This window comes from Abramis brama (assembly GCF_963993115.1).
Source record: "Abramis brama genome assembly, chromosome: 2".
Taxonomy (NCBI): Eukaryota; Metazoa; Chordata; class Actinopteri; order Cypriniformes; family Leuciscidae; genus Abramis; species Abramis brama.
The window spans coordinates 45,429,498-45,454,206 of NC_139964.1; the positions used below are offsets into that span (position 1 = coordinate 45,429,498).

A 24,709-nucleotide genomic window follows, 5' to 3' on the forward strand; every position below is an offset into this window, starting at 1 on the left:
AGAACTGAATGACCTGAAGGCTTAAATAGACTGAGTAATCAAAGGAAAATTAGGAACTATGGAAACTAATAAGCACAGGGAACTCAGGCAAACCAGAACAGGGAAAACAGAACCAAAACACAATGAAACAAAACAGACACAGAACTACACATTACAGTGACAGTTAAAATATATTTTTTCAGTGTATTCTGATCAACTAATAGTGATTTCTGTGTGGTGCAGCTATAATAATTCACTGAGATTAAGTTACTTAATAGGTTCTTAGAGCAACCAATTAATACTGTCTTAACTCTTATAGCTGGCTTTGGCTCACTAACCCACTCATGACTAATCCTTCCCTCCACCTGTTTCTTCATCTGTCTTGCTCCCTCTCCATCTCTCTGTCTATTTTGTTTGTCTTCTTTTCCATCTCTACTGTTCACAGATCCACTACCTGATGATCCTGGCAGCAAACTGGGCCTACCTAAAGGGAGCATGTCAGCAGACTCATGACTACCAGGACATCAAGACCAGGGATGATCAAGAATTGCAGGATGTGCAGTCACGCTCCAAGGAGGGTCTAAACTCGTACTCATAAACAGTTCTCTCTGCTCTGCTCTGTTCTACCCCACCTCTACCTAACCTGCTCTCTAGACCACACCAAAAACACCCATACACAAACACACAGCCGCTGCAATGACCTGCCACTTTCAGATGGAACATTGCACAAACTAACACTGCTAAGTGGTGCGCTATCCTGACTATACATCATAACAGTGTGGTATAAGTTGGCTATAATCATGATGAAACACGTTTAGGCAAGTTGTTTAACATCTGTAACAAATGATAAGTGGAATCATCCATGATACAGTTAATAGTGATATGATGTGTTTTGCTCATCCACTTCATGGTATAAAAGACCACTAGTATAAAAGTGTATGTATACTAGTATTGTACTGTCATTTTGAATTGACAATTTTTTGAATTGGTAGAAAGTGTATGTTCAAGTGTAGAGTCATGGTTATAACTGGGTTATATTTGAAATTATGATGCATTGTCTTGGTGAAGTACTAATTACATGATAGATTATCTGCACTAACTCCTCACAAACATTTTACAGGAACTTCCTTTTTGGTGTTTTATACATATATAAATATATATAAATGTGTGAAAGTGAATGAATTTTGTTGTTTTTTAAATTATTATTATGGGTGCCAGGTTGTGTATTGAAAATGTCTGTTTATTTAGAATCTTTCTCTGGGCTCTCTCTATCTTAGATATCTGAATTCACCTCTTTTTCCAGCTCCTAATTTTTTTTTTTTTTTTTTTTTTTTGAGGGTTGGGGGAATAATGCCGGTTCTTGACAAATTGCACTAATCTTGTAATAGAAAGCAGGTATATTAACACACACATACACCAGTAAAAATATTTCTCTGAAGGACATTTTCTCAAACCTGTCAGTCTTGGGTATTATCTAGTACTCAACCCTCAAAATTATATCCAGAAAACAGTATCTGACTGATATATATCTGTGAGGCAGAACAATTTATATGTCTTTGTTTTATGAAAAAATAAATAAAATGATTTCCTCTTAATGTATAACAGAAACTGCCCTCATCAGCCATACAGGTTTAATACATTCCTTCAGTTTCGTTGCTAAATCTAGGTATTTTCCAGTCTTCTAGAATTTGTTAATATGGCAAGATCAATGTTTACCATGATATTTATGAAATGGTTGTGACTCCTCTGTGTGAGTTATTGCTATGGACGTGGAACTCTGAAAATGGTTTGAATTTACAGTCAAATAACGCCACCTTGTTCTTGCAAGTGTATCTTTTTCCTAACTGGTTTCTCTCTCTTTCTATTACTACTTTTACAATATGACTCTCTTTTTATTGATCTCTCTTTTAACTGAAATAATTCTTCTCTGTAATGTCTCTGTAAATATAAGCATGTTAGTATTGTCCACATATACAATTGTTTTACTACCAATTATATGCCATTTCTTGCTGTATGTTAAATTTTGTTAATGCGAGCTTTCGAGAATTAATCTATTAATGTACATTATTTATTAATAGATCCATTAATGTCCATTAATCTATTTACCCTGGTTTTGAAAAAGAAAAGGTGTGCCTGGATGTTCTATTGTTCCCTCATTATTGCATGAAGGAAAGATATTTCATTTTGTTTTGCAGTACTTTAAGTGATGTGTAGTCCATTGTTCTAATGAACTACAATTGAGTGTCCTCCCCCAAAACAATTCACTGTATCTTGATGGAAATTGTAGTCTTAGATGTTTCATAGTCCATTTTATTTGAAGTCAGATGTTTTATGAATCCTGTATAGTGATTTTTGTAACCTTCTCTAGTAAAACATTTTCTATGATCTATATGAACTATTGTGTTATAAAAAAAAAAAAAAACACCTGTGCAAAAGATAGAGGAGCACCTTCATATATTTGATATACTGTCTTATTACTTCACTGCATTGCAAGGTAACTATCATCATTTCTATTAAGTCCTTCTGCAGTTTGTGCATATAAAATGTGTATTTTGTCGTAATTGCGCCACCTGGTGTAGGAATGAGAACATTGTGCCCTTATTTTTATTATTAAAAATATCTCAACATTACCCTTAACTTTTCATAGAGAGAAAAAAAAAAAAAAAAAAAACCTTGGTAAAACACAATAAAAACGATAATCTATAATCAAATACTTTTAATTCAGTAATAGTTCAGTAAAATATGAACAAATACAAAAAAAAAAAAAAAAAGCAAATTCGGATGAGCATGCAGGATCATTATGAGAATCATTTTGTGGCAGAAATTATGCACAGATGTCTGATCCATGTAAAAGGAAATTCACACCTAAATGTCTTGGAATGGTATAAGTTTTCACGTTCAGGCATATTAAAAAAATAAATTGTTAGCCCATTCAAACTAAAATGATAATTAATTAGGGCCCGAGCACTGATGGTGTGAGGACCCTATTGGAATTGCTCTGTTTATTATACAAAAAAAATCACACTTCATGACTATGAAGACATTCCAAAACGTCTTATTATGCACGATTGTTAAATAAGACAAACAAACAAACCTGTGCTAAAGGCACTTAAAGTAACACAGCGCGTACATTACATCGTGCACACGGAAAATTAGATAAAAACACATTCTAGTGTTCACGAGTGTAATAGCTGATGTTTATTTCTCAACTGTTAACTGTATTATAATTCGTTGCCTGGAGGATCTCACTGATGCCGGTTTGGTTTACCAACATTGATCATTTAGACCACCTAAAATCACAAAGGGAAGGTAATCCAGTGCTTTGAAGGGATGACAAAAGGAATGTGAACCAAAGAGATTATTTTAAACTAAACAAGGCATATAATTCTAAAAGCCTTTTCATTTATGTTCATTGTTCAGAGCTGTGTTTGAGATTATATAGCTCTGCTGTACCAAAGTAAGCATACTGCACACAATAAGTTATTTCTGGCATCTGCTGTTTAGAGTTGAAGAGTATACATTTATTTGCTAGCACATAACAAGGAGTACTTCAGTTGTGTCCATTTCATTAAAAAGCATCAACAACACGAGCCGCTAGAACGCGGCTTTCTGCGTATGTCGATGGTGTCTGTGGGCAGCAGATGTTCTACGCGATCTTCAGATGCAAGCACACGCCTAACTGCTTCCTCAAAAGCAGCTGAGACATTAGTGGCATCTTTTGCGCTTGTTTCAAAGTATGGATATCCACCATTCTCTTGACACCACCTTTGAGCTTCTTCCATTGACACCTGACGCTCCGTCACATCTACTTTATTTCCTAGAACAACAAAAGGAAATTTCTCTGGGTTCCTGACATCTGCATAGAATGCAAACTCTTTCGTCCAGTTGTTGAGGTTCAGGAAACTTTGATTATCGTCCACACTAAATGTAAGCAGACAGCAGTCAGAGCCACGGTAAAAGGGCGTTCGGAGACTACGGAACCTCTCCTGGCCTGCTGTGTCCCAGATCTGTAGGGTAACCATGTGACCGTCCACCTCCAGCTCTTTGTTAAGAAACTCCACACCGATTGTGTGGAATAAGTGTGAATCAAACTTGTTGGAGACATAGCGGTTCATGAGGGATGACTTTCCCACGCCACCATCCCCCAGCAGAATCACCTTCAGCAAAGATGATTTGGTGGTCATTATCAAGAACTTTCATAGGTTACCTCACCTACAATGAAAATCAGAATTAGCAAGCTTTTAAAAAAAAGCAGCACAACTTCTCACTTTGAATATATAAGAAAATGTAACATATTGGAAGTTAACAGTCTGAATAGATCAGTTTTTGTTAAAGGGTTTTTTTGAGAGAGAGAGAGAGAGAGAGAGAGGTGAGGTATGTGTAGAGCTGGTTCTGCTTCATTTTCAGAGTAGACTTCTGGCCTAAATAGAAATACATTTGAACGCCAGTGTGACTTAAAATAAGCAAAGCTCGAGTCATACATAATGGTATCTTCATAATGGAAGTTCTGACGAACCCTTTAGACATTGTTCGTCAAAAAATAGTTATTTTCGTTGGCTACTAGGCTAGCCTACTGTCCTGTGACAGAAGTGCATTCAGTCCCGGAAGCGCCGATCATGTGAGACATATCTTCACGGATCATCCTGACTTCATAACTTAGCCTAGTAGGCTATATGAAAAATAAAGACAAAAATCGAACTAATAATGCAAGGTTACATTCCTATAACCGTATACTTTTGATAACAGAATCACATGAGTCTGAAAACGAACAGGTCTGAACATTTTGAAGAACTGTAGTAAATACATCTTTTACAGTGTAAAGCTAAACGAAAGGCAATCATGGGCTATTCGTGACGTGTTTTCATAGCAATCATTTTTTTTTAAAAACGACAGCGCTGCTCAATGCATTTACAACAGAAAACCTCTTAGAATAGCCTACGACGTAGGTTCAAGAAGTCAAGCCCATTTTTACTCGATATCGAAGTTAATCAATGGCAAAATGAGGGACTGTTACAAGCGACTGTTTTCTCGTCATAAAGCAAATGATCAAAGGAAACGTAATATTGTGGCAAGACGTCGCTTTATTGTAAGAGAAATTTAAGTGGTGGCATTCCATTCAATCGCATGATCAAACCGGCAGATTGGGACGCTCTTAACAACGCCATCATTGCTTTAAAGGTCCTGTCAAATTCTACACTTGGTATTTCGTACATTTAAAACGTGTTGCGCGAGGAACAGACAGTTAGGATACATACCGTTGAGAATTCAGCAATGAGTGTCGAAGTGCTGTGTTAGCAGCGCCATTCCTTAAAGTAGTTCAAGCAGCATCCTCCACTGTATGGAGCTTCTCAAGACATGGCGCCCCTAAGCTGGCCAAACAAGCTGCTGAAGCTCATATGACCGAGTGCTCATTTATAAGACATTTAACATGAAATCAATTAATAAAACAACACGGAAATGAATTGAATTGGCTGAGGACAGCCTGATACAGTAAAAATCCTTCAGTGTAAACTAAATATTCTCTTTGAAGTGCCTTTTCCCTCATTAATTATTAACTGTCTTTGATTGACGACAGCATTATCACCGAGTTACTAACCAAATATATCCCTGCTAGTTCTACAGCACACATTCTCTGTCACTTGATCACAAACGCACAGCAATATTAAATCAACATATGTCATTACATCATCAAGCTTGGAGCTTTTGAGCTTGTTAGAACTTGTGCAAGAGGACATAATGCAATCTTAAATATTACAATCAATGTTTGCCACATCATGGAATGTTGCGATGAACAGCTTTACACATAGGCTACTCTGATAACATTTACCGTAAGTTAAATGTCTAACTTGTTTGAATCACAAAACCAAATAGAAAGTTTAAGATGAGGTTAAATCTGTAATTAGCTAGTTCTTAAAACATATCAATAGTCAATTCCTGTTGATAAATAGCTGTAAAAAAAATGAAAGAAAAAAAAGGGCTTACAACATATACAATAGGCTATAAAAAAAAAAAATAATTTCCATGTGAATCTTTCCACATTCAAGACCTGTCTATTTAATTACAAATGTGTACATGATTTAAACCAAAAAACAACACTTAGATTAACAATGTTTTTAAGTGAGATATCTGACTGCTTTTTTCTTCTTCTTTTTTTGACTGAAACATTCAGCCTTTAGCCTTTGGACCTTATCTTGGGCAGATTAACAGGTCACATGCTCTCTGCATGCGGCACACTTTCTGTCACATGTTTGCTGAGCTTAGACCAAGAACACATTTAATTCATACTGCATTCGTTGTGCTTCTCCATTCTGTGTCAAATTAACCAAATTTCAGAAACTTACCCAGCTCAAATTTTTGATTTTGCTAACATTTGAAAATTTAGAGCCAAATTGCAGGGTTGTAAAAATGACTTTAAAAAGATGCATCATTATTGTATTATTAGTAGGTTTATTAGTCAAATCTGTTGACTTTAGCAATCTTTGTTGCATTATACTGTATGCCAATGGATACAGTTAAAAATGAGAAAAAACACTTCCTGTGTTTTTTGCCTGAAGTTTGCATGCCTCAAGAAGTATCAAATATCTCTTAATATCCTTATATATATATATATATATATATATATATATATATATATATATATATATATATATTTAACAAACTTTTCTTTTATCTATATTTTCAAGGCCTATGGTATATTGTTGAATTTTACCTATATTCAATGGTTCGAAAAACAAATGTGAGTCACTTTGCACACAGCTGATATTGCATTTAAAGGGGAATGTCAGAAGAATATATAATGTTGAAACTAGAAATGCATCTTGTTTCCCTCTGTCAAAACTATTGCATAAAACATACCCGTCTTAGTGCCCGTCTACTGAAATGGTCAAGTTGAGGCACATTAATTTGCTCAAAAGTGTATTTATAACAATCTATTTGAATCTGTTTCAGGAAAATTTTTAAGAAGGGATATTGTTCATTTTAATAGCTTCTGAAGCTTCCAAGAGTTCAAATACGCAGTATCATAACTACATGTTATCGCACTGACATCCCAATTTCTCTGTGATTGAACCATATAGGGCCATAAAAATTAAGATTCCAAAAAAAAAGTTTCATATAGGAACAAGAATATGTTGGCATATGATGCAACAAAGATTGCTAAAGTTAACAGAATTTACTAACAGACCTACCAATCTCTGTGTAAAAATAAAATAATGATACTGTCATCTTTCTAAAGTAATTTTACACCCCTGTAATCTGGCTCCAAATTTCAGGTGCAAAACAACCCCCCTCTGCAAAACATCAGATTACTCAGTTAATATGCATCCATGACATTTAATATTTTGGCTTTCTTCTTCGTTTATGTATTTCTTATACCAGAAGATTTTATCAAAAAAAAAAAAAAAAATAGCCAAGGACCTCTGGTTGAGGTGACACAGGATGACCTAAAAGTATTTTTGAGAAAAAAATAACTAAATCCAGGGTCAAAATGGACATGCACACAAGGTCTTACTTTGTTTTAATGGCTAATATCTCTTAATCTTTTCAAAAAATATTTTCCAAATCAAAACAGACCCGGATGCATTATGAGGATTCATTGCACCAAACTGAAAGCCACAAGAAAGTTAATCTGACTGAAAAATCTTTACTTGATTTAACTGTCCACTGAAAGCTCAAATAGTGCAGAACAATACTGCTATTCATCATTATTACAGTTATCAATACATATACACTTGCTCAAAGGCAAACCCAGTTGCTGTGATACCACTGCTCTCCACAATTAGCACAGGTCATATAAGTCATTGAATCATTATCTGCACTGCCACTCTGTACCCACGACGGCAAGAACAGCATCCCTCGTGAGATCTGTGTCACTCTGCAGTCCAAACTGCCACAGCGCCTGCAGCGAACTTTACTGGTGGGTGTCCCTTCCACCAACTCTGGTAACTGATGCTCACTGATGCCCAAAGTGGTGTAACCGTCCCTGAGCTGTTGAAGTTCTGCCCCTGCCATTTCCTCTGCAGACATCTGGACAAATGCCTCTGAAGTCAGGTGTCCTGACATAAGACCTTGGCGTAGATGAGGGTTCTTTGGGTTCTTTAGGTTGGCCACCTTGCTCCTGATGCAGGACTTGTACTTAAGCTGGTTTCTTCCATAAAGAGCATGAACATGTGCTTCAATGTCCTGAGCAAGGGCTTTGTGTTTGTCCATATGATCTGAGTCTTTTTGCTGATTTGGGGTAAGAGCCTGGAGAATCAGCAAGATACATTTGCATCTCAATGCTGTGGAGTCAGAGGAAGTGCTGGGCTGATTTGTGTTTTGAGGAACTGAGGTTCTAAAATCTTCCTCTCGGTCAGATCTATGTGACGCTATGGCTGGAGTGAATCTTTCTTCCTCATGTTGTAGCTGAACAGATTCTGCAGCGTAATTTGCTGGACAAAGCTTTTCAGAAGACAACTTATCTGAGCACACACTACTGTCTTCACATTTGTCTTGTTTTACATCCTTTGTTATATCATGTTGCTCTGTGTTGCATGTACATGCTTGATTCTCTTTCCCCCTTTCATTTAAGTGCTCAGATCCACTCGTAACAGAGGGAATTTCCAAACACTCCTCAACATTAGGCAGGTTATGTGTCTCTAGTTCCTTGTTCTCCCGTGTGTCTTTGTTATTATTTTTCAGCATAGGTGACAGCTTGTACAACTTCTTCCATTTTGAAAGCAAGCTCTTTGCTATTGTTTTAGCACTCACAACTGGACAGAAATTAAGTAGCTTATAAAGAACCTTCACAATTTCTGTAGTCTGAATCTGCTCTAAAGTGACAGAAATGTTATTCAGATCTGACAGTAATGATACAATATCTTCATAGCTGCCATCATTGTGCAACTTTTCTATTTGTATAGCATAATGAATTATCTCTTTAGTATTCATGGTCTCTTATATATTAAACTAACAAGTAAGCAAGGGAAATTACTTAAAACTAGTGCAAAAACAAACAAAACAAATGGCTTCAACAGCGTTTAACCTACATGCACGCATTCGTTTATAAGAATGAACTGCTGCAAAATATGAATACAGTAATCAATTTCTAAATAGTAGACAAACACAACGCATTCACCTTCAACCAAACACGTATCTTCTTGGTGAAACATTCAGCAGTAAACGCCTTTTAAAAGGGAGAATTCGCACTCCTTCCGCCATGTCCGAAATAATCCAAGAACATTGTACACATAGCAAAACCGTCCTATAGAGGGCGTAGTTGCTCAACTTTTTTCAATATAACATTTTGCCATTTAAACTGCAGTCAAGAAACACATTCAGTGGACACTTTTCCACAGTTACTTAGCCTATTAACGTCGTATTAAAAAAAAAAAAAAAAAACTTTTACATTTTTATTTTTATTTTTTAAATGTAGCTACATTTATAACACTATACTTATTAGTCTGGATGGAAATAAGGGTCCACGCGCACCCCCCGGCTTTTTTATGCCACCTGATTTTTTTAAATCCTTAAAGTGTCTATTTTCAGAATCTGCCAGGTACCAAGCTGAAATAATGTCCCAAAGGCTTAATTTTTAACCCTTTGCTGCACCCGACCAGAACCCGAAAATTAAAAAATGATGTAGAAAGTGGCATAACATTTGAAGTTAACAACATACAGTGACAAATGAACACATTTTCCCATACAATTCTGACCCCAGGAATTTAATGGAATGGTTATTTTTGACATTTGACAACATATTGACCCTATTTCTGGACAAAAATAGCAAAAAAATGGCCAAAGATGTATAGAGGATCATAGAGGATGATTTTTTCCCCACAACCTGTTATTTCTTTATCATTCAAGTGTCTATTTTAAGATTAAATTGGGTACCAAGCTGAAATAATGTCCAAAATGCTTTATTTTTAACCCTTTGCACCAAACCAGAAAAATCTAAATATGATATAAAGTGGCAGAACTTTTGATGTAAACAACTCACAGAGACAAATGGACACATTTTTCTATACAATTCTGACCCAGGGAAATTGTTGAATTTGTTATATTTTACAACATCTTGACCATCTATAGTCAAAAACAGCAAAAAAAAAAAAAAAAAGCTCATTTGACAATGTTTTTATTATACTAATAGCAGCCTGAAATTGGGTTTATTTTAACCTTTTACTGCACCTATCCTGAACTTGAAGAAATTGCCAAGCGCCTCTGACACGCGACCCAATCAGATGACTTGGCGCCCAACACGTCAGAGCGTGCCTAAATGGGCGTGGCCTTAGTCTATAATTGAAGCCCATTCTGGCCAAATAGCAGGTTTAAATCGACTGAAGCGACAAATCCCGACAGATTGCAATAGTGCGGCAGGCTACGCAATACTTGTTCCCTTACTCTCAGGGAACCGAGGTTACGTTAGTAACCGAGTACGTTCCCTTTCGAGAACGGTCACTTCGTATTACGTAGCTAATACACAGTGGGAACACAATGTAAAACGCCGCACTATTAGCAACTGGCTGCATACAACTGGAGCCTAGGGAGGCACCCCGAGGCTCACAGAAACAAGCCATAACAAACCCTAACATAGTGACAGTAACCAGACGTGAGTCAGGTTTCATGAATAAGGGGCTGGAGTATAAGAGCCAGGCTCGCTCCAAACATAAGTCCCAGGACAATTGTGCTAATGGACAGTAATAGGAGTACTGACGATGCAGCGGCCATGAGACCGAGAAGCCTCTGAAACTTCCTGAGGGGTGTGCACACACCTATCCTGAAGGAGGCTAACAGCTGTAGAATTGAGAGAGCACACTCTGGTGTGAGTCGCGCTCTCAACATTGTAGACTCGATAACTGTGCCCAGAAAGATTACGTTATGGCTGGGTAACAGTTTGCTCTTAAGATTGACCCTGAGCTCAAAAATTGACCCTGAGCCCCAGGCATTCCAAATAGCTGAGGAGCATGGATCTGTGTGTCAATAATTTGGTCTTCGACTGAGACATAATGAGCCAATCGTCGAGATAGTTTAGCCCATTTCGACACTCCAGGGATGGCTTGCCAGACCTGGGCCCTTGTGGATAGGGTTTGAATATACATTGGGGCTGGGCCGCCTAGCATAGGGGGACCTAATACCCTTGTGTTATGTTTTGTGCACATTTTCTCTTCTGGGCTGGGACAGGCCCGACACAGAGATAGAGTGACAACAGGTGGGGCCGCCTAGTGAAGGGGGACTGATTACCCGTGTGTTGTGTGTGTGAAACATACTCTTTTTGTGCTTTATTTGGGTCACTGTGAAAACAGTGTTTGTTTGTATAGGTGCGTGCCGTGCAACGGGTCCATTGACTACAACATAAAAATCTCCAGCCGCCTGAACTGAACAGAGAGCTGCGAGATTTAAATGAGCTCTTTTCGAGGGTGGTCCGGCTAGAGCGAGACTCAGACCTTCTCTCTTCCCTCCTGTGGCAAGGAGGGATTCTGCGGCTCGGGATCCAACACAACACAAGGTTGCGGGCCTTGGCGCCGGGGCAGTGCTTAGTTGGTCTTGAGCAATGACGGGTATCAGCCGCAGGGCAGGGCTGAGAGACCCGAGGCGCTGGTTTTGCTGGCTGAGGAGGCGGCGTGCTCTTGTGGCAGCTTGAGGCAGAGCTGGAGCGCTTAGGCAGGAAGTGCTTCATAGCTTGAGAAGATTTCTGTGCCTAGGTGAATCTCTCAGAAAAGCCTTTCACAGCCGGGCCAAAGAGACCGGTGCTGGAGATAGGGGAATCGAGGAAAGCCGCTTTATCCGCCTCCTTAATGTCCGTGAGGTTCAGCCACAGATGGCGCTCGAGCACGACGAGGTTAGCCATACCTCTGCCGATCGCTTGGGCGGTAGCCTTTGTAGCCTTTGCCACAGACCTAGCACTGCGCAGGTCACGGAACGCCTCAAGGTTAGGGCCAGACTCGTCCATTGCCTGGAGAAGCTTGGCCTGAAATACCTGTAACACCACCATGGTGTGTAGAGCCGATGCAGCCTGACCGGAAGCAGAAAAGGTGCGTCAAGCGAGAGCTGAAGTGTTTCGGCAGGGCTTAGAAGGGTGAACCGCTCTGGATCTCCAGCCAACAGCAGTGGGCGGGCATAGATGGGTGGCAACTGCTTCTTCGAGTGGAGGCAGCTTCTCATAACCCTTTTCCGCTGCACCGTCAACAGAGGAGAGCATGGTGGAAGTAGAAGCGCTCATGCGTGCTGAGTATGGCGCACGCCATGTTTTTGTGAGTTGGTTGCAGACGTCAGGGAAAAAAGGCGCTGGCTTGTGATGGGGCCTGCTGGCGCCCAGGTCAGAAACCATCCATCCAGCCGGCTTCTAGGTGGCTCCTCAGGCAAGGCCCATTCGAGGTCTGAAACGGCCGCAGTGAGGATACACAGCATCTCAGCGTCCAAATTAGTTCCGGTAGCAGCAGCGCTAGCACCAGACTGTGAGAGGGCGGGGTCAACCGAGCCCGTCTACTCTTCCTCAGACGTAGCAATGGAGAGGCTGTCGTCGTGTTCTTCGTGCGATCCGCCGAAGGAGACGAGACTTGCCGCTTGAAGGGAGAGGGGCGTTAGTCTGCCTGAGTGAACAGGACCGGCGAAGTAGACTGAAATGGAGAAAGTGAGGCACGAGGGGATGTAGCCGGCGTGGGCTCGCTTAATTCCATGTGCTCGGGCTGTCGTTGGCTGTGGCACTTCTTCTGCCGCGCCTGAAGTAGTGCCGGAAAGGGAAGTGCAGGAGGAGGGGTGTCGCCGTCTCGAAAGAGAGCTAGCCGTTGAGATGGGCAGGCTCTCACAGTGAGAGCAGCCCGCAGCAGAGAGTGCAGCTTCAGCGTGGGTGGGTCCCAGCACGTGGCACACTCCGAGTGCCCATCTTCCTCGTGTATGCGTACTCCGCACGAGGTGCACGAGGGGCGAGACATTTGAAACAACGTTCGCTAAATTTGACTCTTTTAGAACGAAGCAGCAGCGAACACAACAGTAGCAGTAAAAGGATATAGCGTTTTTCTCGCCGGATGGCCTCAGGAGAGCAGCGACAGAAGAGAAGCGGCTTTGAGGTGAGTTGAAGGCGCTGTCTGCTGTATGCAAGGCTTGCTCTAGCTGTTCTGGCTTGTTACGACGGCAAAAGCTTCAGAGGAGGTCAGAAACGTGAAGAGTCGCTGAAGGAGAGAAAATCTGCTATTTGGCCAGAATGGGCTTCCTTTATAGACTAAGGCCACGCCCATTTAGGCGCACTCTGACGTGTTGGGCGCCAAGTCATCTGATTGGGTCGTGCGTCAGAGGTGCTTGGCCATAGGTTGTGCAGCATAGCCAATGGGCGAGCTAGACGCTCTGCTGTGTTCGCTGTACAGCTGCACTGTGTTTTAAATTATCAGCTTCAATATTCTCGAGGAAAGGAGTTTCCCACTGCATATTAGCTACGCAATACGAAGTGACCGTTCTCGAAAGGGAACGTTGATTTTCCAATGTCTTCATTTACAAGTTGCACATGGGTCTTAGCTGGACAACCTCTTTGCATTCAATCACATTCCAAAGAATGTAATCCTTTACCACACAATACGACTTGTTATGTGCTGCTATCTTCTGGGTCTGCAGGCTGTCAATGTTGTCTGCTGCCTTTTCTGCCCCCTCCCTTCCACGCTCATGGGTTTGGTACTCTGTGTTGAAGTTGTTTCTGCATGATGGATGATACTTAGCTTTAATTGCAAAAAGGTCCTCGTCCTGCACCTTGCGATAGAGCCTCTTTCTTTAATTCCTGTGCCCTAGGTTCAATAACTTTCCAGGCTGGTTCCTTGTGTTTCCAACTCTGAAACTTTGTAAGCTCAGTCTTGCCCTTGAACTTGGATTTTGCTTTGTCACAGAAAATGTACTGATTGGGAAACAAGAAGGAACACCTTCTTGGAGCTCCTTCAGATTCAGAGAGTCCTTTTTCAATGATGATGATTCACCAGATGTAGAAGCCTTTGACACTTGTAAACGATCTATTTTCCCTGTAAAGCTTTTATAGCAGTATTGGTGATAGCCAATTGTTTCCAAAGGCAAGTCTTCTAATGTTAATGGAATCTGTTCACAGATATCCATCATGCGGTATGGTGAACTGGCTGCTTCAGAGTCTCATATCTTGGATACTGTGTAGATATGATAGCTTCTCGCTTTCCGAAAGCCTGTGATTATAGTAAAAAACTGTTGAAAAATTACTTTAAGTTATGACTACAAAGGTATATCTTAATTATAGTTTCAAATACTTACTGAAATTGTTCCAAAAGAGAGAGCAGTGGGAGATGGCATTCTGCAGGTACCAACCGAAGGCCACCAACTGCCAACTGCAAAGCCCCAACATTCACAAACTGGCAGTTAGTCAACTTTTTGGACCTTTTGGGATTTTTTTCTGTAGGTTTTTTTTTTTTTTAAGTTAATTTGCTTTGTTTTGTTTACTTCAAAAGTAAAGCTATTTTCAATTTCTTCAAGTTCAGGATATGTGCAGTAAAAGGTTAAAATAAACCCCATTTCAGGCTGCTATTAGTATAATAAAAACATTGTCAAATTAGCTTTTTTTTTGCTGTTTTTGAACATAGATGGTCAAGATGTTGTAAAATATAACAAATAACAAAGTTAATTTGCTTTGTTTTGTTTAATTCAAAAGTAAAGCTATTTTCAAGCTATTTTCAATTTCTTCAAGTTCAGGATAGGTGCAGTAAAAGGTTAAAATAAACCCCATTTCAGGCTTCTATTAGTATAATAAAAACAAATGAGTCAAATTAGCTTTTTTTGCTGTTTTTGACCATAGATGGTCAAGATGTTGTAAAATATAACAAATAACAATTTCCCTGGGTCAGAATTGTATAGAAAAATGTGTCCATTTGTCTCTGTGAGCTGTTTACATCAAAAGTTCTGCCACTTTATATCATATTTAGATTTTTCGTGTTTGGTGCAAAGGGTTAAAAATAAAGCATTTTGGACATTATTTCATCTTGGTACCCAATTTAATCTTAAAATAGACACTTGAATGATAAAGAAATAACAGGTTGTGAAAAAAAAAATCACCCTATGTGCTTGAGAAAACGAAAATATAGTTGATCCTCCACTGCTTTGGCCATTTTTTGCTATTTTTGTCCAGAAATAGGGTCAATATGTTGTCAAATGTCAAAAATAACCATTCCATTAAATTCCTGGGGTCAGAATTGTATGGGAAAATGTGTCCATTTGTCTCTGTATGTTGTTTACTTCAAATGTTATGCCACTTTCTATATCATTTTTTGATTTTTCGGGTTCCGGTCAAGTGCAGCAAAGGGTTAAAAATTAAGCCTTTGGGACATTATTTCAGCTTGGTACCTGGCAGATTCTGAAGATAGAAACTTAAAGGATTTTAAAAAATCAGGTGGCATAGAAAAAGCCGGGGGGTGCACGTGGACCCCTATTTCCATCTAGACTATATGTATTGTAGTCTACATTGGCATTAAATTACAAAGGTAGGCTAATGGGAGTTTCTAAAACAAAGCTGAGGGTTTTTGATGGATTTATCTTTCTCTTTTCTCACTACCGTAATCTATTTGTTTGGTTTGCCCCCTCTTTTGGAAAATTCTGTAAATGCTATGTTTTTATTTTTCTGCTAGAGGAGCAAATGGTAACGTAAAAATGTCTGCTGTAGACCTACCTCTCCCGTTCTTCACTAAGTTAAAAGAATATTACATTTAAAAACAAATATGCTTGGATTAGGCTATTTATGTTTCTGATAAATGGCCTTTGTATAGGAATAGATAAGTCTATTTTGTTATAACACATCAATGAAGGCAGATATTTCTCAGATGAAAGTCGGGCCTTTGATGCTTTTTGGACTGCAAGTTTATTATCATTTCCGGGAGTTGCATAAAGCCTGAGAACATTTTATTAACCCCTTCACTTTTTTTTTGCAATGACCAAAAATTAAATGGTTGTACTGTAAGTAATTCATGAATGCTTTGGACTACAAACCTAAGGTTGGTCTCTTTTTATAGAAGACACTCAGCAGATTATTGCTTAAGTGAAAACAATATGAAACATATAAAGGTGTAAAAAAGTTATAGAAGTTTATGTTTACAGTTAAGCATACTGTACTAAACATTTTATATTTTATACAAAACATTGCTATAAAATCAAAGCCATATGTCTAACCAAGGTGTGCCCCAAATTTGAAGTTGAAATCACACTGGAAGCTCCTATGAGATTGTATATAGGCGCTATACCAAAAATAGCCACCATGTGTCATCTACATTCCATTGAATGTTTTTTTGATGCGTTCTCCTGTAACAAATTAATACATTTCTGTCACAACATCACTTCTATCACAAAACAGCTGTGTATCTCAGACATTTCCGGCAATATGTATTTTGTCAAGATTAGAACAAGATTTTTTTTTTTTTACAGTAGGCCTACAGTTTCCATGGTAGTGCAATTTCCATTTTCCTAACGATTTTCACATGATTTTGAGTGTTTAAGCTTTTGAATGATATCTAATTTTGATGAGTACTAAAATAGGCCTATTTGATACGGAAAAAAAGGCAATAAAAAATGCGACAAGCATCCCAATAGCGGGACGGTGACAGTTACTCTCATCCATGGTCCCACACCAGTATTTGTGTCTCATATGTATGTAATATGTTATCTGGTTTAAGCTAGTCTAAAACGGTAGTTTGCTAGTCCAAGCTTATCATAAATTGGGTGTTCCAAAAAATTCTCACCACCATACGCTTGTATAATCAAGATGTAGGCTTAATGACTGGCTTAGATCTGATGGAACAGCTACACAGGACTTTACTCTTTACAGGGTCATTTTCACCCCGTTTATTAAAATAGATTAACTAACAAGATTTTAACTTGTGGCTCTGTCTAAAAGAGATGTGGAATGCTCTTCTCTTTACGCATTTTGTAAATATGTGTATGTTATAACTGCATGCTGCATCAAATGCATTCACCCTTATAACTGTTCTCTACGATATATGTTTTCTTTGACACCATTCACCTTATATATGATTAAGCGTATTCTTTTCACAAAATGGTCACAGGCCACCAAAAAAAAAGTAATGAAAACTCTCACAGGAGGTTTTGTGATATCCGGAATGGCTCAGAACTGGGTGCTCACGTAATAGGATAGGACAGTCTTTTGGTTCATAGCCACAAATTATTCCTACAACAGGTGTAACCTGAGAGTACAAAGCTTTAAAACGAAGAATTTGAAGCCTTTTTAAACTTGTTTTCTTTGTTACTTCCCACCCAGTGTTCCTATCTATTTAGACTTTTGGGTGGGGCTGCACTAACTCCCAGGCATTCCAAATCTGCCTATAGAGAGGGAGAGTCTTCTTAATTCTGAGGTTCCTTAACAAATTACAAAATGGGGTCCCACTGTTGTTGGTATTTATTTACTTAAACTCAACTTTGATTTCTAGAGACTGAATGGAAATTTACAGAGCTTTGTTCTGTTATTTAGTTCATATACCACAAGAGGGGGATCAAACCTTAGCTTTTGTCCATGGTTCTGTGTTCTGAATCAGAAGGAAATAAAATAAATACTGTCATTTCCTGCTTGCTCTCATGTGGTATTCCAGGCAGAGATTGGTTTATAAGTGATCTAGGACCAGATGTCTACAAACTAAATTCTATGCTGATATCAACAAAGCTGTTGTACATTCCACTACAAAGGTTAGCATGTATTGACACGCCTGCACTTGCAGAATTACATATATTCGTACAGCTATGAAATGGCATGACCTTTCCCTCGAGTTACATTCTGCAGCAATGTTCAGACAAAAGAGCAAACCATTTATTTCCTGCAGATTATTTTAACACTGGTTTCATTTCCTCCTGGGTCTAGCTATTTGGGTCTTTGATGTACATTTCATTTCATTTTTTATTTTTTTATTTTTATGTTTTATAACCACAAATATTTATGAGAAAATATTATTCTTACATTATCTATAAAATTGTTTTTATTCCACTGTATTGTAAATAGCATCCATTCTATTCATCTTGTCTTGTCATTTTTCTAAATATGATGCCATAAACAAATAAAGTGACCAATTACTAGTTTTGCATTACACAGTTTAGGTGTATTTTATGTCTCTGTCCCAATATTATAAATGACTATAAGAGTGTGCTTACACATCTATGTGGTGGAAAAATGCTGTGGACTTTAAACTTATTAAGTGAGATAAGACTAATTTATCCCAGTTAGCCCTAGATTTTGTGTCTGATTAAGACCAGGGAAAATCCATTGTTGAAGTTGATGCTGTTATGTGTGAGAACATGGATACCCCTCTAAACAGTCTCACAGATTACAACATCAACGTTCCACAGCCTCTTTTCCAATTGGAAAAACTGTTTATCAAATCAATGGTCACCAACACTTTTTGGTTACCAACATTCTTCAAAATATTTTCTTTCTTTTTCCCCAAAAAAAGATAGGGTAACACTTCATTTTACAGTGTGCTTATGCATAATTAGCCCAAACCCTAATCTTATAGTAAGTACATGTTGTTAATTAATATTAATCAGTCAGTAGGCTACTCATTTGTGTAATTAATTACACTGTAACAAGAACATCTCAAAATAAAGTGTACCTGAAGAAATAAATGCATACAGGTATGTAATGACATGAGGGTAAGTAAATGATGACAGAATTTTTATTTTTGGGTGACCTGTCCCTTTAAGTGAGAGCAAGACAGGGCCAGGCGGAAGACGATGAGGTTTAAAAATCTTCACAGGCAGACACAGAGAGACAGGCTTCTGCTCCTTCAGGCAGACAGAGTGAGACAAGGTTAGACTCTCGCAGGCAGATAAAGTGAGACAGCGTAAGACTCTCCACAGCGGACGGAATGAGACAGGGTTACTCTCTGCAGGCGGAGGGGGTGGGCTGAAGCCCTGCTGCTGTGAGTGTGACCTTGAGTGAAAGAGAAAAAAAAATGCTGCAAGTTACTCAACTCATTGCTCAGGCTTTGGGCCCAGTGAATGACAATAGTTATAACTGTTGGCTACTGTTAGCCTGATATTTGTACTCGTATGGTTTATAATGCCATTCCCTGCCTTTATAAAGGTCTATCTCAAATGGTTGTCCATGCTTGTATCTGTACTGTTTATCCTGCAGAAAAACATAACATCTAACAAAAACATAAACGCATTCTTCCAAATGAACATTCTGTCTAAACCCTCAGCAAGGGAAAACCCTGTTTGTTTTGACTGGACAAAGTCTTGTTTAGGTTTGGGTTGATAGGGAATTGAGCAATCATGAAATTTGGTGCAAATATTTCATGCTAATTCCACGGTTGTTGTCATTATTCAGCATGTTATCCATTATTTCTCTTTTCAGGCTATTTGCATATTTTAATTTTGCATACATCTAGTAAGGGGTATTGCATCCAAAATATACTTATTTTTGAGTTCTGTAATCTGTATGCTATATTGTTTCATGTTTATCACATAAATGTGTAGGTGCATCGTTTATTTACGAGGTTATTTATATAATAGAAAATAGTAATAGTTTAGGTTAGTAATAACATACATTGTAAACTCAACATCTAAACTGTGCAGACTGTGAGACATGATTTTCGAGCATACAAGTACATGTGCTCCACCCAAAACAGTCTTCCTCTAACAAAAAATTACAAAACACAGGGAGGATGGGATGTTTACTTTTCTGAAGCCGGGTTAATTACCTGGTAGTAAAAGATTGTGATCAGGTGCACTGATATATAGCAAAGTTCAGAAAAGGAGGCTGTATTTGCACTGGGTCAGAAAAACTGAATTTTGTCTATATCTGTCTCAATCGGTATCTTTAAGGCCCTTTATTTATTCAGTATGCATTAATATTTTTCATTCGTATAAGTGTGAAATCTTACATTCTTTCAGACACTTTGCTCTCTAAACGGGCTGATGTCTCCCCCCCTCCTCCAGATTTCACAACAGTCTGCACGTCTCCTTCTCCCCTCCCTCGTCTGTGTCTTGTCTGATCAGTGAGTTATTAGACATGTCAGAATTAGTTACTTCACTCTGAGAGTGGAAAAGTGAAATACGGAGAAAAGGAGAGAGAGAGAAACAGAGAAAGAGCAGCAAAGAGGGTGAGGAAAGACTCTGATGAGTGTGTGTGAGAGATGAGAGGAAGAGAGTGACACAGTTTATTCAGATTTTTCTATTTGACTGATTTTCTCATAACCTATTTGTAACAAAGCCTGTCAGTGAAAGGCAGACATTCAGTCACATTATCAGCATGTAAAATGACATCTGATATGCAGGTCATTTATATATCTAAGGTAGTGCTGGATTTATGACCTGATCAGAAGTCTTCATGATTATTTTCAGTACATCATTATCATGGTGTCACGATAACATCCAGCACCATTGTGAATTAAATAACATAACTTATATTTATTGTTGTAATGCACTTCTATCTAAACTCATAGATTCAAAGTAGGCCCCACTGATTAAATGTAGGCCTACGGCTGGCTCCAGAGCTGTGGAGGAAGTACTTTTTTCCACCTTCATAGTAAATGATTCCCTGTTGGTTTGACCTGCCTGAATTTCTTTTTCATTTAATGGAGGTGGGGGATGGAAGTAAAAAAAAAAAAGGAAAGAAACAAATAAGAAGAGGGAGAGATGATGTCATTTCTTGGCAGTTTGATCAAACACTTTGCATTTTCTCACACAAAAAAGCCATTGAAGGACATGCAGAATTACTGTAACTATACTTTTTGATACATATATTTATATATGTTTATATTTCAGCTGATGTAGCAAGATGTTAGCCATATTTAGGAGTGTGGCAGATTGGCAGAAATTACGAAGGAAAGGGATTTGAGGTAAAATTCCACAAAATATTTTTATAAAGCCAATGCTGAATCATGAGAATACCAGCCATGACCTCTACTTACTGTATCTATTGTGTCAGCCATGACCTCTATTGTCTATTGTGTATATATATATATATATATACAGATAAAGTGAAACTATAAAGTGAAGTCTAAAAGAACCAAAAATGTATCTGTTACGGAAGCAGACGGACAACAAGGTAAGTGAAGCTGTAATGTTTATTAGAACAACTGAATGTCAAGAAGGATCAACGAGCTGGATTTAGGTGAGTATCAGAGTTCAGAAGTTGAGAGTTCTGGAATGTAATTCGTGATGACTGAAAGTAGTGTCTTTGCAGGAACGGCAGGATGAGACTTCAGAGTGGAGATGAACTTTGGACGGAGACGATGACAGGTGACAGCACACACTCACGCACCACAGGATGACACAGTCGGGCTTACGGCTAATACACCACTCGGGATGAGATCTGAACAGACTGGAACAGACTGGAAACTTCGTAGAGAACTGGTAAGTAAACACAGGTAAGTTTAGTAGTGAAACTCGCAGAGAGAAGCACTAGAGTCCGCTTCGATTAACGAGCCCGGACAGTGAGGAGTGCGTGAGGTCTGCTTATGAAGCAGTGGTGATTGATGGGGTGCAGGTGTGACTTGTTAATACTCAGGTGACTGTGATCGCTGGGTGATTGTGGTGGATGAACCTGGCCAATCCGTGACACTACCCCCCTCCCCAGGGCCCGCTCCTGAGGGCCGATATCTCCGACGCCGTGGTGGTCTCCCTCGTCCACGAGGTCCAGGGTACTGCGGATGACTGGAATGGAACTCTTCCATGAGCGTGGGATCAAGGATGTCGACTCTTCGGACCCATGATCTCTCCTCTGGTCCGTATCCTTCCCAATCGACCAGATATTCCAACTGACCACCACGACGTCGGGACTGCAGGATTTCACGGACGGAGTAGATGGACCCTTCTTCCAACATCAAGGGGGGAGGAGGTTCCTCTTCATGGCCAGGTTCTGTGGAGGGAACAAGAGGTTCGTGAAAGGGTTTGAGTAATGAGACGTGAAATGTGGGATGAATTCGGTACTGAGGTGGCAACTGGAGTTTGTACGTGACGGGATTGACCTGTTCCAAGATGGTGAAGGGGCCAACAAACCTGGGACTCAGTTTTTTGGAGGGCAGTCGCAGACGAATATCGCGAGTGGAGAGCCAAACCTTGTCTCCTGGGACGTAGACTGGACCCGAAATCCTCCTCCGATCAGCGACTGTCTTGGATCTGCGAACTGCCCTCTGCAGGTGATGGTGAGCTTCGTCCCAGACTCTCTCGCTCTCCCGGAACCAGTAATCCACTGCGGGGACCTCAGATGGTAGAATGTTGGTGGTTTTCTCGGGAGTCTCAGGAGTATCATGTAGTCTGGACATCGGCTCGGACATTCTTTGGACCAGGACGGTAGGTAATGGTGAAGTGGAATCTCGAGAAGAATAGTGACCATCGGGCCTGACGGGGACAGAGACGTTTTGCATCACGGAGGTACTGAAGATTTTTATGGTCTGTGATGACTTGGAATGGGTGGATGGCGCCCTCCAGCCAATGTCGCCACTCTTCCAGGGCGAGCTTAATGGCCAGGAGTTCACGGTTTCCGATGTCGTAGTTCCTCTCCGCCGGGCTGAGCTTCTGAGAGAAGTAGGCACATGGATGGAGTAATTTCGGTGTCCCATGAAGTTGAGAAAGGACGGCTCCAACTCCGGAGGTTGAGGCATCCACCTCCACGACAAAAGGAAGCTCAGGATCAGGATGAGTCAGGAGAGGTGCTTGAGTGAAGGCAGACTTAAGGGATTGGAAGGCTGCGGCCGCTACAGGAGTCCAGAGGAGACTTTTGGGTTTTCCTTTGAGCAAGTTGGTAAGTGGAGTGGTGATGATGCTGTAACCTCGTATGAAACGTCTGTAAAAGTTGGCAAAACCAAGGAATCTCTGGAGCTCTTTGATCGTGGTGGGTTCTGGCCAGGTGGTAACTGCAGTGACTTTCCTCTCGTCCATGCGGACCCCCTGACGGTCAATGAGGTATCCTAGGAACTGGACTGATGGGAGATGGAAGGAACATTTCTCGGCCTTCAGGAAGAGATGATGAGCTCTGAGTGTATGAAGGACCTCCGCAATGTGGTGACGGTGTTCGACTTCGCTCCGGGAGTAGATGAGGATGTCATCTATATAGACGACCACGAAGCGATGCAGGAACTCCCGGAGGACCTCATGGATGAAGTTTTGAAACACGGAAGGGGCGTTGACCAGACCATAGGGCATAACCAGATATTCATAGTGGCCAGTAGGGGTCACAAAAGCGGTTTTCCATTCATCCCCTTCTCGTATTCTCACCAGGTTGTAAGCGCTGCGGAGGTCCAACTTCGTGAAGATTTGTTCGAGGGCCGCAGGGACGAGAGGAAGGGGATACTTGAACTTGACGGTGCCTTGGTTAAGTGTCCAGTAAGCAATACATGGCCGCAGCCCTCCATCCTTTTTAGCCACGAAAAAGAAGCTGGATGCTGCGGGAGATGTCGAATGCCGGATGTATCCTTGATCGAGAGCTTCCTGGATGTACTCCTCCATGGCCTTGGTCTCTGGAAGTGACAACGGGTAGATCTTACCTCTGGGCAATGAAGCATCAGGGAACAGGTCTATGGCGCAGTCCCATGGCCGATGAGGTGGTAGCTGGGAAGCTCTCTTGGGGCAGAAGATGTCTTGGAAAGATGAGTAGATATCAGGAATCTTCGTGGACTGTTTCTCGACTGGACTTTCGACTGACGTGACATAAACTGGAACAGGATTCAGAACAGGATGTGGAAGAACTGGAAAACATCTTGGAGTACAATCTTTTCCCCATTTCATCACTTCCCCAGAGCCCCAAGAGATGATGGGATCATGCTTCACCAGCCACGGACGGCCCAGGATGATATCTGCATTTGCTCCCTCCAGAACCAGTAGCTGGATCTCCTCTTTGTGAAGGGCTCCGACTTGAAGTATAATGGGTTCACATTTCCGATGAATACGTGGACGCACAGTGATGAATTTGGTTATGGGTTGGATCTGGTAAACGATGGACGAGGCTTCGGTACGGAGCTGGAGCTGGCGACAGAGGGTCCCCGAGATGAAATTTCCAGCTGACCCGGAGTCGATGAGGGCGTGAACTGAAACAGAGGATGTTTGGGTGGTTAACTGGACACAAGAAGTGAGTGGTTGCATTTTCTCTTCATCAATATGGAATAAACTCACCGATGTACGTATGGGACGAGTGGGACAGTTCAACCGAACATGTCCACTAACTCCGCAATACAGGCAGAGACCCTGGGTCAGCCTCCTCTGTCGCTCAGCGGCGGTAAGTTTACCAGATTCTAAAATCATGGGTTCTGGTTCTGGAGGGCTGGTGGTTTCAGATGGGCGGAGGAGTGCAGTGGAATCAGAATGGGACAGATAAGATTGTATACGGTCTGAGCACCTGATGGATTGTTGGATGAATCTTTCGAGCCCCATATTATCGTCCAATGCGGCCAACTGTAGACGGAGTTGGGGTGTGAGACCAAGCCGGTAGGTGGTCAGTAAAGACCGCTCGTTCCATCCACTGGCTGCCGCTAGAGTGCGAAAACGAAGGGCATATTCATGAGTAGACATCTTTCCTTGAGACAAATGATAGAGTTGCTCACCGGCTGATATCTCTCCATCCGTTCGGCCGAAAACCTCTTTGAAGTGGGTGACAAAGGCTTGTATGGAACTGATGGCAGGACCGGCTTGCTTCCAGATTGTTTCTGCCCATTGGAGAGCTGGACCGGTGAGAAGGGACGTAATAAAAGCAATTTTCGACTGGTCGGTGGGATATAATGTGGGCTGCATGGTAAAGATGAGAGAACATTGAAGTAGAAAA

The 24,709-nt window shown here is 40.4% G+C and overlaps 3 protein-coding genes across 4 annotated transcripts in view; 1 reads left to right on the forward strand and 2 right to left on the reverse strand.

The window, feature by feature from the left end:
* The window catches only part of gpm6ba (glycoprotein M6Ba), a 54,622-nt gene extending 52,188 nt beyond the window's left edge, over window positions 1-2,434 (forward strand). The window contains exon 7 of the mRNA XM_084107181.1: window positions 425-2,434. Coding sequence (XP_083963307.1) covers window positions 425-577 — 153 coding nt within the window. The 3' untranslated portion in view covers window positions 578-2,434. The remainder of the gene's footprint in view (window positions 1-424) is intronic.
* A 246-nt stretch (window positions 2,435-2,680) lies between these two features.
* On the reverse strand, window positions 2,681-6,137 carry LOC311078412 (ras-related protein Rab-9A-like). Its single transcript, XM_084107183.1, has 2 exons — window positions 5,235-6,137; window positions 2,681-4,191 (listed from the first exon to the last, which is right to left on the reverse strand). The coding sequence occupies exon 2, from the start codon at window positions 4,161-4,163 to the stop codon at window positions 3,558-3,560; it is 606 nt and encodes a 201-aa protein (XP_083963309.1). The 5' UTR covers window positions 4,164-4,191; window positions 5,235-6,137; the 3' UTR covers window positions 2,681-3,557.
* Window positions 6,138-7,601: 1,464 nt separating this feature from the next.
* Window positions 7,602-9,197, reverse strand: tceanc (transcription elongation factor A N-terminal and central domain containing). Of its 2 annotated transcripts, XM_084107185.1 has the most exons (2): window positions 9,095-9,197; window positions 7,602-8,789 (listed from the first exon to the last, which is right to left on the reverse strand). In XM_084107185.1, the coding sequence occupies exons 1-2, from the start codon at window positions 9,126-9,128 to the stop codon at window positions 7,714-7,716; spliced, it is 1,110 nt and encodes a 369-aa protein (XP_083963311.1). In that variant the 5' UTR covers window positions 9,129-9,197; the 3' UTR covers window positions 7,602-7,713. The 2 variants fall into 2 exon arrangements, with proteins under 2 accessions (XP_083963311.1, XP_083963310.1); XM_084107184.1 differs by lacking the exon at window positions 9,095-9,197 and having other exon boundaries at window positions 7,602-9,049.
* Between the last annotated feature and the right edge of the window lie 15,512 nt (window positions 9,198-24,709).